Here is a 13,481-nt window from a genome sequence, read left to right as displayed (position 1 = left end):
TACCCCTTGTGTTTGAGTTTGCAATGCAATTCTTGTAACCTAGCAAATAAAATATGTGGTCAAAGTTTTTATAGATAGAGGTGGTAGGTCTGCCCTCTTGCCTTCAGTCACTAAAGCAGGAAGGTGTGGAAATCAGGAGAGATGCTGTCTTCTGGAGATAAATTCAGGAAGGATTTCTTGTAACAGCTATACCCTGCTAGATTTTCAGAATGATAATATGGGGCTTGGCAGTGGAGTTTTTAATAGGCTGTGCATAACTTTTATGTCCTACAACATCTTATACATCATTTGCTGCTTAGGATCTTCAGGGCAGAGATTATGGCTTTGTCCGAGACCCTTAAATAACGTCTAACTTTGTATCTTTTCCACGTTTCTGTCCTATTCCGACAGTTGTTTCTGCCTGCAGTGTGCTGCCAGCACATGGGGAAGGCAGACTGGGAAACTAATTTTTGTAGGAACAGTCTTGAAGCAGACAAAAGCTGAAGATGGGAATGTTAGGTGTTGGAAGTGTGAGGAAAGCAAAACAGTGAGAAATCTGTAAAACATAGATTTTCCTTGACACAGGGTGCCCAGAATAAACACAGGACAGGACAAAGGTCCAGTGATTTGTTTGATGTGGCGCCAAGGAGGGATGCGAAGTGGGATGCAGGCCCCACGGTCCCATTCTTTCACTTCAAGGACAGATTTATCTCCTGTTCTACTTTTTTCTCTCGAAAGAGGATTTTTTGTAGCAACCTTCCAACCTCGTGCCTTGTCCTCCCTTTTTTCCCACACAACCCAGCTGCACTCCTCGCACCAAGTCGACCTTGCTTCTTGTCCTCCCTCTTTTTACCACAAAAACCAGCTGTACCCCTTGATACCACAAAATGAATTATGTAACTACTCAAAAAATAATGACTTGACTGCAGTCCCACCCACTCACCATACCTACTAAGATAAATAGTACCCCAGGTTCGTAGCTAACTTGGAGGAATGATAATCCAACACCAAATTGGAGGGGCAGATGGATGGGTTTGTGCTCTCGCGCCCCCCCCGCCCCAGGGACGCCGAGTGTTTACCCAGGAACTGTGTGTGGGTGATTGCAATCCTTTTCTTTAGTGTAGTGCTCTAGAGCCAACCTGCAGTTTGTGCATTTATCGTAGGCAATCTTAAAGAATCTGTAGGTGTTGCATAACAATAAACCGTACTATTCGTGAATCTGACGGCTTCTCTTGAATGCAACCAGACTCACAGTGTATGGGCTGTTTGGGCTGGGTCAGACCTTTAGTGAGGGGCACTAATCCGTGCTATTTGTGAATCTGATGGCTTCTTCTGAACGCAACCAGACCTACAGCATACGGGCTGTTTGTGTGTCCGGGTCAGACCTATAGTTACGGCCCCAATTGGCATACCTGTGAAGGGATAAGTCCAGCCGCCCCTAGCCCCTCTAATCTCTGAGGACCGGCTAGAATGCAAGGGGATTTATCTCTTACCAAATTTATTCTCACTCTAAACACAACAGGGAGTGCAGTGACTAATGCTGAGCTTTATAAATAGCATGAGAAGAGATGCAGGGAGGTGACCTCAAGCACGAGGCCATGGAGGTAGTACAGCAGCGCTTAGGGGCAGATGAGCTGGGAGAGCACGGGGTGACATGATCAGCAAACAGCTCTCATTTCAGACTGGATGTGTCCGCATGTGCTCCCTGAGGGGATGAACAAAACCATGTGGGGATCTGGGCCAGCTATGAACTGATAAGTCCTGCACATCTCATGTCCCCTTCCTGGGTCAATGCCTCGAGCAGCGCCCAGAGCGTTAGAGAGGTTTGCTGAAAAGACAAAGCTATATTTTGTGTGCCTGTATAAGAGGAAGATGGAGGACCTATGGGTTGTGGGCTCTGGAGACAGCCTGGTAATGGTCTTGTGGGCTCTGAAACCACAACAACCAACTAGCAAGATCTGTCTGCTTCCAGGATGCTGAGTCTTGATTAAGAGAAAGTCAGGACAGGGCTGTCCTAGGCTGTCAGCATGAAGCCCAGAGTGTAAACAGACACAAAGAAAGACAGAAGCTGGAAGGGTTGAGCTGTGTCCTCGCTGGCATTTCTGGACTCTGGCACAGTGTTTGCAGTGCCTGCAGCATCCCCTTATGCACTGGCTGTTATGAAAAATAAGGACAGCCCCATTCTTGGAGGCTTTCTTCCATGGGACATGGCAATGAAAGGCTCTTAGGTGGCTAGGTTATCTCCTTAAGCCCTGCCATGCTTTGCTGATGCCAGTGAGGATGTTGCCACTCAGCTGTCATAGCTTTTTGCAAGACCTGAGCACTGGGGATCCTGCGTATAAAGAAACGAAGTGTTTCCCCTAGAAAGGGTGCAATTTCCTTACTGCCCACATATCACGCACACAACTGTACATGCTCTGGAAAGGTAGCCAGGCACTTTACAGACTCAACTGCTGTTGAGCATCACTTACAGTGCAGTGACTATTCACGCAATGACAATGTGTGGGGCTGTGGGTGTACATTTGTGCACCAGGAACCTGTGGAAAACCTGTGGTGGGAGTTAAGTATAGCTGAGAGCAGCATGACGCCACCGGACTGGCAAATATTTGCTCTGAGGTTCCCATCCCCGGCTGACTCTATAAATTAGTAAGAGCATACAATTACTTGGTCTGTTCTTGATATGTATCTCACCAGAGACAAAAGCGAGCATCTAAATATAAAAAAACTCCGCTGTGACGCACAAAGCATGTAATCAATGGAGCGGAGTACTTTCCCTTGAAACAGTGACGTCCCCGTGCATGGCAAATAGAGCAGTTGGTCGGAGTCAGTCTGGTCCTTTGGGAGAGAAGGGTGTTTGGAGAGGGGGTCTTTCTCCTGGGTGAAGGCTGCAACCAGCTCTGCATCTCTGTGAGTGCCTGTTGGAGGTGCATATAAAGGGAGAGGGTAATATATGTATTTTCTATCATGCACAGAAGTGTTAGCTCCTCATCTGGGACTGTTCTGCAGACTCCATAGGATGTTCAAGATAAACTGATTTATCTTGGCTGGGTTTCAACTTTGCAGAGGTCTCTGAATCAATTTTAAGGCTGCGCTTGCGGAGGGTATGGTTCTTTACATTTCAATCATTCATAAAAATCTAATCATCTGGGCTGCAAATAATCAATCTACTGCTCTTGTCCTTGTATGGCTTTTCTTACTGATAACTCTTGTGAATACATTTGCTTTTAGTGGTGTGGGAGAAACTGCACAAGGAAATAAAACTTGCAAACTAATTAAACTTCTCGGTCTTGTTGAGTAACAAGCCGGAGATGTTGGCAGGGCTGGGAATAGATCTGATTATCATTTCTCCTCTCTTAACAGCCAGAGGACATGGTTAATTATTAAATTGCTTGTTAATGTATTGAAATATTGCTTGGCATTTTTAAATTCCTCTTTTTTTACCCCCTTTTATTTTCTCCTTTTGCTGAAGGGCGCTCCCAGGACCTGATGGATTTCTGATACCTCACTCTTGAGGGGCTGGAAGGAGCATGGTTAAACACCAACCGCTGCAGTACTATGAGCCACAGCTATGTTTGTCCTGTCTGACGGGGATCTACGGCTGCCGCTGGAAACGGTACCAGCGGTCACATGATGACACCACCAAGGTGGGTAGTTGACTGGTTGCCTCTTCCTTTGGGATAGGTGTGGGTCTTGGTGGAAAGTGCTGGATATTTGATCTCTTTTGTTGGCTTGGATAGACCATGGAAACCACTGGCTCCGTGGCTTGGAGGTCTGCGAGAAGTTCTCACTACATGGTTGACGTGGCAGATGGGCTGGTTGTGGTTCTCAAAGGGATTAAGTGGTACGGGTTTGGCCAAATCTGTATTTTCCTTTTGGTACTGGGGAGCAGACACTTCTGTTTTGTTCCTTGCTCTGGGTGTTATTGGTGTGCTTGTGTTTCTTTGGCTGAATATGTAGGACCTGCATTTCTGTGTGGTTTCTAGCTTTCGTGCATGTGAAAATAAGTTCATAGGTGGGGGAAAGCAGCAGGAGGTGAGAACTAGCTGAGGATAAATGGGGAAGCTCTTGTTGGAGGTGACTCTTCCCTCTCCTGAATAAATGCAGTTTTTAAGAGCTCTGGCAGAGGGAATCCAGGCAATAGGGCTGGACCTTCCCTGTGGTTGCATGAGGCTGTGGGGTGGGGGTCTTGTGAGAGCCGATGTGTTTATAGGAAGAGGTGTGAAATAACTGCTGTCAAAGCCACCCTGTTACATCTTCTGGGTAATGGTTGTGTATTACTGTTCTTCTCTGTTCTCATGTTGTCTGGTGTGGTTTTTCTTGTGTGCTTACTACTTATGAAAAAAAAAATCAAAAAAAAACCCCAAAAAATGAAACTTAAATCTTGTTTCTTCTGGCAGTGCTCCCAGGAGATCCTTTCATTGCTTTTTGAGGGCTTTGTTTTGCTCTGGTGACAGTTACCTTCTCTGTTTTGTTTTTGAGTCTATAACCAGGGATCTTCCTGCCTGTGGAGTGCTTTTACTTTGGAAAAGAGGCTGTTAAGGAGAAAATACTTTGAGGCAGCAGATCCCATGCCAAAATGCTCCTGGTTCTGAATTGCATCGATTGTTGGTGGTGCAGCTTGGCGGGGAGCTCCCATGTGAATTGAAAAGCCATGGCTTGCATTTGTGCAGCGTAAAACAAATTTCCTTTTGCAAAGTAGAAATGTTTGTGCTGTTTTTCCTCTGCTTTCAGTCTGGCCAGCTTAGTCTGAGTGATTGCTTCTGAGCCAGCAGAAGTTTCCTTTGAGCAAATACCCAGGCACATCCGTAGTGGAGGGTGTAATTGGGTTTTTAAGACTTTGTCAGGAAAACAGTGAGACGTAATGTCTTGGCATGTGTGCATGTACTAACTTAAATACTCAAAATGCCTTATTCTGAATGCCTTATGAACCAGAACATTATGCTACTTAACTAAAACTCCATAGAAAAATTACCATTGACTTAATTTTTCAGTGAAAGCTGGCTCTGCTTGCACTGATTTATTTTACCAAAAAATATCAGTGGCAGCCTTCCAATTCTGCTTGGAATTTCAATTGTTTTTCTAGTGCTAGTAAGGAATTTGCTGTTTAAAGGTACCTGAGCTATCCTTAAATATGTCCTGTTTCTACATCGGTCTTTTTAAGGTCTACATGAGGCCTCAACTTCCACTTTGCCGAATAGAGAAATGGAGATAGTAGCTATTGCAGGAGCAGGAGAAGAATCTAAAATTAGCTACAGGCTATGCAAAACCAAAGTATGAAGAAGAATCTGTTCCCATCTTGCTGTCAATAAAGTGCCTTGCGGGTGTTGGCGCTGGAAGGAGCGATTGTAGCACTGTATTTGGAAGGGGGAAATGCAAACAAAGGCTAATTGTCCTCTCTTGGACAGGTCTATTTGCATGTGCCTGTGTACTGCAGAGAATGGGTGTGAACTCCAGGATGAGAGTGGGATGAGTGAGAAACTTTTTTAGTTGCAAAATAGTCCTTCGAGGTTTGAGCAAGCAGGTAACTTCTACTGACTGCACACCAGTATGAGCATCCCTCCATCTCTCCGGATGGGGTGGGAGAGTGTTTCATGGTGTCACTCAGATCCAGGACTGCTTGTGCTGCAAACTCCATCTCTGCAGTTGAGTGAAGCTCTGAAGCTGGGATGGATTTACCCCAACATACAGGATGCTCCCAGCATTGGGATTTAGTGATCTCTGTTCTGCACAAGAGGACTTTTGGGATGGGTGGGAAGACTTGCCCAGATCTCAAGGTATTGGATGAGGATAGCAAGTTTTACATATGCTGATTGTCTCCAGCTGATGTATATCCAGCTGCAGTATTTAGATGTATCTGTGAAGGATTAACCAAGAAAATACCATAATTTAGGTGCCTACTTGCTTTACACAAGGCAGTGGCATATTGATAATACCTATTGTATTGTCCTGTCTACGACCTTAGCAAGCCCACAGCAGAGGCAATTGAAGTAATATATGTTTGCCTGAGCATGGCTTCTATAAAAAGGGGTATGACATACTTGAGGTCTTAAATCTTGCAAAAATCTAGAGCTACCTGGGAAGGAAGAAATAGGGGTATGTACATGTTATGTTTATACTCTGTAATTATCAGAAAGCAAGGCACGTATTCAAACAGCAACTCTTTTTAGTGTAGGATGCAACATGGTTATCTGCTTTCTCTTTAAAAGATCAAACTTTCTAGAACAAAAGGCCTTCACCTAAATTTGGGTTATGACCCAACCTTTCATCCTTGAAATCTTCTCATGACTGGCAATGTTTTTTTTCTGAACTGTTCTGTAGCTCAACAGCCACAGTTTTAATGATTCCTCTCCTTTTCCCCCAAATGTATGCAGATCAGGCTTTCTATTACACATTAAAAATTTACATGAAAATAAGAATTTTAATTGTAAGCTTGAGTTCTAAATTTTTAGGGGGACTGCTTGCTAGAATTGTAATTATCTCTTGTTTTCCTCTGACCTTTTGCGAATGGAGGAGGGGGCCTGAAGGCACCCAACCTGCATACTTGATCTCCTTTTTAAATTTTGAACAGCTGCAAAATTTCTTTTTCTATTGTGTGCCTTCAGCTTTAATGGTAAGATCCCCTTTCACGTTTTTAAAAATTTTTTTTTATGTTTTTTAATGAAAGGCATATAACAGAAGAAATGGTCTTGCTGAGATTCAGACCATTACAATCTCTGTAGCTGGTGTGAGGAAGCAATTTCTGATCTAACTACAGCTTGTTCATCAGGTATTCAAACAAGGAAGTTCTGATGAAGTCAGTGCATCATCTTAACAGGGCGCTATCACCCTGAACACAAAAACTGTGGGTAAATAAGCTTTGACTTGCAGTTCCCATATGTGCTTTTAAAGGTCTGAAGTTCAGGTGGCAGCTTTCAAGGTAGCTCCCACATACCACGATCCAGTTGATGAATTGCTAGCAATTAAACACAGAGAATGGTGCTGCTAATTGCAGTGTATAAACACAATGCTCTGTGCACAGCTTGTGTGCTTCACCCGAAATGAACTGCTGTTGGGTATTACAACACCAGAATAGCTCTTGCTCCCGGGGTAGAGTCCAGGGCTGGCTGCAGCATCTTCTCATCCATCCAGAGATGTTGCAGGATCAGTATCCACGTGGGAGATATTGATGGGTTGCATTGTATAAACATGAAGTTAAATATATCAACTGGTTTTGTTCAGGTTTTTTTTATTGCTTCCAAATTCATGTTGTCTGTATGCAGCGAATATCACACCTGGGAAATCATCCTAGGTGGGAGTGGGGAAAGAGATATTCCACAGAAGAAAATTGCAGTGATCATTTTTTACCTATCCAACAAACATAGCTGCTGCTTTTATTGGCTGGCTGTTTTTTTTTTTTTTGCAGTTACTGTGTATTGGAAAATCTTGGGATCTTTATTTAGTTCCTTATGAAATAAGATAAAATAATATCACCTTTTTGCAAAGGGCTTTGGCTTCTCTGTTTAGTGACAGGCACGGCTGATACTGTACTACTTAATCACAAACCCTTCTGAGATACAAGTTGAGGCAGACAAAATGTAACTGAGATCTCTTCTGGTCTCCCCTGTTTCCCTTGCAAGCTTCCAATGTTTACAGAACAACCTTTTCCTCCAGAAAATTGCCAAGAATAGGCAAGGATAGGTGCCTGGTTTGGTTCCATACAGTAGGGAGGGCCATCATCAACTGGAATGAACCCAGAATTGACAGCTTTGGATCCCAGCTGACTGAAATATCAAGATCCTTGTGATTTCTGCTCTTCAATGTCATCTACAATATTCAAAGGGAGGTCTCTTCGTCAGTTTTCTGTGAATGGTGTACTTCATGGTGCTTGTACAATCACTTTTCTTCCTCCCATTTCTCTTGTAAAAACTCCTGAGATGTTGAGTGGAAGGAGCAGTATTAGTGATGAAATCCTGTACATACAGAAATCCCACTGCTTTCTGAATGCTCCCACCCCACAGGTATTAACCTGAGCATCTAATAAACCAAGCCTGTGTTAAGAACCTGGAAAGATGGTGAAACTGGAGCTAATGAGACCTACATCCAAACTCAGGCGTGGATTTCTTTGAAAGCTTTGGGGGTGGTCAGGACTAGCCTATGAAACATGGGTTTGCAGGGTTGGATTTTGGGTGTAACATTCATGTTTTGTCCTTAAAACCACAACTTGTTCAGAATCCAGCTTAAACATCCCTCTTTCAGTGTGGCTTTGCAGGGCTGATGCATATATGAACATAGCCTGTTTAAAGCCCCCCTGCCTCCCAGAAACCTCATATTTTTAAGGTTAATTTTTGCACATCCAAGGCATTGCCTGCCTCCTCTCCGAGATTCCCATTAGTTGCTGATGGCAACAGCACAGGCACCTGGTCCAAGAGCTTGGAAATGCTGATTGCTTGTACCCACCAGCTTCTGGTGTTGGGAGAGCTACTCCTGCAGCCCTTGCTTCCAGTGCTGCTGTTGGGTGGCATTTCCCCACTCTGCTGCATTTTAGACTCCATTTCTATGTGCTACCAAGTTTCCTTGCTTTTTTTTTTGTTGTCCCCTTCGTGAACATGCGTCCTTGCGGGTCATCTTTTCCCCAGCTGATATGTGGTGCTCTGCTGGTCTTATGAGTAGCTGCTGCAACATTTCCCTTCCTACCTCCATCCTCTTCTGACAGTAATGTTCAGTAATTGTAGCAGAGATGTCTCCTCACTGCTGTTGCTTTGTAGGCTTGCTGCTCCCATCAGTGAAGAGCTGTCAAGAGTGAAGCAATGCCTTGTAGCGCATCAGCTCTTCTTAACCCGGCAGCAGATGTTCCACAGTTCGTGGAGTTCAGGTGCTGCTGTGTTACCTGCTGATGGATTGCAGTTTGGGGGTCTTTGGTACCTGATCAATGTAGGGCAGCACTAGCTAGATATTACAGGCTTCCTGGAAGCACCTTGAGCCAGGAGTGTTTCTTCATTCACCATCCCTCTTGACAAACAGGCTTTTATACTTTTTCTGGGGAAAACACTGAGAAGTTTTATGAACACCTTCCTGGGGCTGCTCTGATTTAGTGCAATAAAAACTTAATGGGGCTTGGCAGAGTGCCTCGACCTTCCTGACCCGAGGCCTCTGCAGCAGATGGGCATGTTGAAGTGGGAGGGAATTGAGAATTTCCCAAGCCAACCAGTTCTTGCTCAGCACTCTCAAGGTACCTCCCTTCCCTCCCCAGTATCATGTTCCAGTGTTAATAAATGGAATCACTAATAGCAGGCAAAATACCAAAGCCTGTGATTAACACAACCTCTTATATTTAGTGTGTTAAGTGGCGTAAATCCCTCTGCCAGCTTGTGTTGTGGTTTTTTTCCCCTCTGTAACTGGGTAAACTGAGGCACAGAACTCGGGCTGTTGTGAGATGACTTTGTAGTGGCCACCACTGAATTTTGAATCCCAGAAATTGTTCTAACATGGACACTTCTCCCCTGGTACTTGTCAATGTATTTAGGGGCTTCCTGATGGCACCGACTGTTGCCTGTTGCTTTGGAAGTGAAGAGCTAGGAACAGTGTCTTGTGTGGCACTGTGGCTGACACCACCGGGGGTCACAGCTAACGTGGTGGGTTGCAGTTTTGTTTTCTGCAGCCTTGTCTGTTTGTGAATTCAGGCTCTGGGTAATATTATAAGTGGCCCCTGGGCAGGGCTGACCTTTTTATAGGTGATTGATTAGCTCATATAGCAATGGCTTACAGAATTTCTAATACTTTGTCATTACTACTTTATTCAGAAACTCTGAAGCGATCCATGCGCAAGCTTCTGGTGATAAATGGCCAGGCCAGCCCCCCTCGGATACATTGGAAAAGTCACAAGGCACCTTTGTGTAACAGGCCTCCGGGGTTTTATTCAGATTGTGGCATTTCCTTGTTATAGCTACCAGATGTGCTCCCTCCAACTGTTTTTTTTGTGTTGTACTAATTATCTGCGTGAAAAACTGCATCACTGGAGCCTGTCATCCCTCCTTCCTGTTTGCTCTTGCTCCTTTTCAGGAGGATATAGCAGATGCTGTTTCTCCTGTCCTCCTTGAAGGAACTGTGTGCACTCTGTTGCCTTAAAGTTTAATTGGGGAAGGTGAGCTCAGCATTACTGAATGTCAGTAGCTTGTTTGCCTAAAGAAACCCACTTGAGATGTACCAGAAAGTCCCCTAAGTGGCTGGTGAAGCTCCAAAAACAGAATGGAAAACCAAAAAAAGACTGTAGGGATGGACCTTTACCACCCCCACTCTTCATCGTGGGTTTCAGTGAAAACCAACCTTGAATTAACAGCTTAAAACAGGGCTAAATAATTAGAGTGTCTGTAGTCTGTGTAGGAAAGTAGGTCTGAAGACTGATGGCCAAGTGTTGTCTGCAGGAAAAAGAGGCTTTGGGCTGTTGTGGAAGGGATGGAGGAAGAAAGATGGGAAGGCGACCTTAAAGTTATGGAAGGATATAGGGATAAAAGGAACCTTCAAACCCTTTAAAGATCCCCTGACAAGCCAGGACAAAAGTGGACTTGTCCTATTTCTGATATTCAAGAAATATCCATGTTTCTTTTGTCCTTACTCCAGCAGCAGCAGCCTGAGGAGATAGCTCTTGCTTTTTTTTATTTTTCTTTTTGCCCTTTATCTTTGGCTTCCAGACAGAAGTCTAGGCTGCCTGTGCTTCCCAGGAAATCCATTACATGTTATCAGGGGATTTAGCCAAGCCTTTCCTAGAAAGTATTCACGAAGTGATGACTTCAAACTTGCCATGCTCAGTTTGGGGAAGAAGAAAGGCTAGGAGCAGATATGTTTGATGCCTTGAAGCTCTTGAAGATAAGCACTGCTGAAAGAGGAAACTTTAAAGGCTCAGATAGTTGGCTGTGAGGGCACTGATTTCTGACCTGTTACTGGAGTGAGCTTCTTGAGAAAGAGAAAGGGCCAGAGTTTGAGGGTTTCCAGGGGTGGCTGATGGAAGAGATGGGAGGAAGCTGCAGCCCATTGCATTGTGCCTTGTGCTGGGAAAGCTCGTCTAGGACTTGGAAGTTGTGGCTGTTGCCAAAACAGCAACCAGAAATGACCTCAGGTGCTCTGCTTTAGATTGAGAGATATTTACCCTGGTCATTTTCCTTCAGGTTGCTCTATCTGAATTCCTCCTTGGATGTTTATGACTATGCCTGTGTTTCCATGACAATCATTCAGAATTTGGCACTTGGAGAAGAAAAGGTTCAATGGATCTACTGCTTCCTGATGCACTGTGTCCTATTTGGGATACTGCAGTGAAGACTTACTGAACACGTTTGCTTTTTAGCTTTATTTTTTTTTAAATCTGGAATAATACAAATGTGCTCTCCGTTGACCAGCTACAGACGTGTTTAAGGCAGAAGATACTTTAGTTGATGCCTCCTTCTACCCCTTCCTACCACTTGACTCTGTGGCACAGAGCAGTTAAAGCAACCCAGTGAGGAGCAGAGCTGCCTCCAGTCTCTGCTAACAATACTGGTGTTGTGTTATAGAGGGTGATGACACCAGCATAACTGGTACATTAAAGATGTTGTAGGTAGTGTTACGGTATATTTTGGCTGCTGCTGAGCTATCAAAATGTGCTCTCATCTGGGCATGTTGTCACAGCAAAGAGATGAGGACTGCTGGGGCATGTGTAAGAGTGATGAAGAAATACAGAAATGCCCGAAGCCAGGTGCTTTTCCCTATTCTTTCTGCAAACAGCATCATTTAAACATCAGCGGTGCTCACGTAGCAGGAAAAATTGGAGAGATGCTACAGTAGAGATTAAAAACCAAATTGCCCTTTGTGATTTAAACAAATGCTTTATGCAGATGCTCTGGTTGGCGTGTGGTATGAGGGGTGAAGGCAGAGGGTTTGTTATGGCCCATGGGGCAGCTGAACACGCTTGCTAGAAAGCAGCAGCATCGTTGGAGGAGCTGCACCGCTGCTCTTCTTTTGGAGATGGTGTTTTTACATCGTGTGTCTCCTAATCCTCTGTTTGAATAAATGCAAGGTGTCTGAACTGTGTAGTACGGGAGGGGAGATGGGGGGAATACCTAATACTTGTAATGCCTCTCCCTGCCTTTGAACTATCTATTGCTGCTCGTGTAGCTGCAAGCCAGTATAAATGAGATATCAAACCCTTCTTAATTAATTGGGCGTTTGCTGTTAAAATTTATTCCCTTAAAGTGAAATGTAAATGATTCAAGATGGTCCATCCGGTTAAAATATGTCATGTAGCCTTGAACTGAGGCTTCTGATGACTTTTTTGGGTCCTTGTGTGAAAAGACAAATGAGGAGCTGTGATCCATTGACATAATGGATTGCTGTGCTGTGTCTGTGATATGTATATTAATTCACTTTATAGTGAAATACTCTTGTAATTCCCACTTGGCAAGAGCTGTTAAATGACCTGAACAGATGATCTAAGCCATGTTGGCGTGATATATCTGTGTGACTATAGGCTTTGGAGCTGGGACTTTGCTGGGTCTTCAGTGCTAATCCCCAGACAGCCAAAGGTCACTGGTCACAGAAATTGCTTGCTTTGCTGAAAACCACTATTAGAGGATGGATGAATTTGCCCTTTTCCATGCAGTTTCAATTCGTTAATGTTCATGACCGTAGGTCTGAGGACATGGGAGTTTTTGATGGAAAGAGGTTCTTTCAAGCCTCTTTGATTTGAGGCTGGGCACTAAGGCATTGGATGCTGCATGTTGGACACAACCAGTGATTCAGAGCTGAATCCCCATGAATGGATGTGTCTGATTATGTTGGAGTGATGGGCTAAATGCAGAAAAATCCAATTGTTGGATTAAATACTATTTTTTTTTCACCTTTAATTTTCCCCAATGTTTGGAATTGACAGCAAAAGTACCCTATTTTCAGGGCTTTATACATCACTTAAACATCCTTTAAATTCACCTTTGAGCTCTTCATTTTACAGGGGGGCTGTGAGATGGTATGGTGTGGATGATTGTGTAAGGAAGGGGCTTGAGATGCTCATAGCTGCATGTGGACACCTCTTCCTGCCCAGCCTCCCACTCCTGCTGCAGGTTTTGCTGAAGTCCCTTAGGTTTGTCATCACTGCAGTTGCGCTGCCTTGCAGGAATTGTGTTTGTAGTCTTGCTCCCTTATGAAATCTGTTTCTCTTGGCTCTGGGAGATGTCTGGGAACCAGGGAAAAGTGCAGACCTCTCCTTTTGTCTGGGGTTGCAGGTGGTTCTCCTAGGAGCACGGGTGCTATTCAGGTGATGTCTTGCTCAGTGACATTTGAATGCTGAAACACATTCAAATCTTCAGCTGCAGTGGAAATTTCCTTCCACAGTGGGGAAGATGAAAAGGCAGGAATTCTCCCAATTTTTCCCAAGGCCATCTGCTGAAGTAGGCTGCAGTGACTTCAGCCAGCCTTCAAGGCTGAACTGAATTTACACAGGGCATCATGCTGTCCTATTATAACGTGGTTTTTCTCTCCTCTGTCTCATTGTCTCTTCA

At 44.3% G+C, this 13,481-nt stretch overlaps 1 protein-coding gene across 6 annotated transcripts in view; it reads left to right on the top strand.

Moving 5' to 3' along the window:
- Window positions 1–13,481, top strand: part of GDPD5 (glycerophosphodiester phosphodiesterase domain containing 5) — a 177,713-nt gene that overhangs the window by 61,715 nt on the left and 102,517 nt on the right. For 5 of the 6 annotated variants that reach the window (XM_074816509.1, XM_074816511.1, XM_074816510.1 and 2 more), the window contains one exon: window positions 3,449–3,623. In XM_074816509.1, coding sequence (XP_074672610.1) covers window positions 3,507–3,623 — 117 coding nt within the window. In that variant the 5' untranslated portion in view covers window positions 3,449–3,506. Of the gene's footprint in view, window positions 1–2,977; window positions 3,081–3,448; window positions 3,624–13,481 lie in introns of those variants that run through there. The other variant, XM_074816512.1, reaches the window with a different exon arrangement.

The sequence above is a fragment of the Strix aluco genome, chromosome 2 (genome assembly GCF_031877795.1).
Source record: "Strix aluco isolate bStrAlu1 chromosome 2, bStrAlu1.hap1, whole genome shotgun sequence".
NCBI lineage: Eukaryota > Metazoa > Chordata > Aves > Strigiformes > Strigidae > Strix > Strix aluco.
This window is presented reverse-complemented; position numbering and strand designations above follow the sequence as displayed.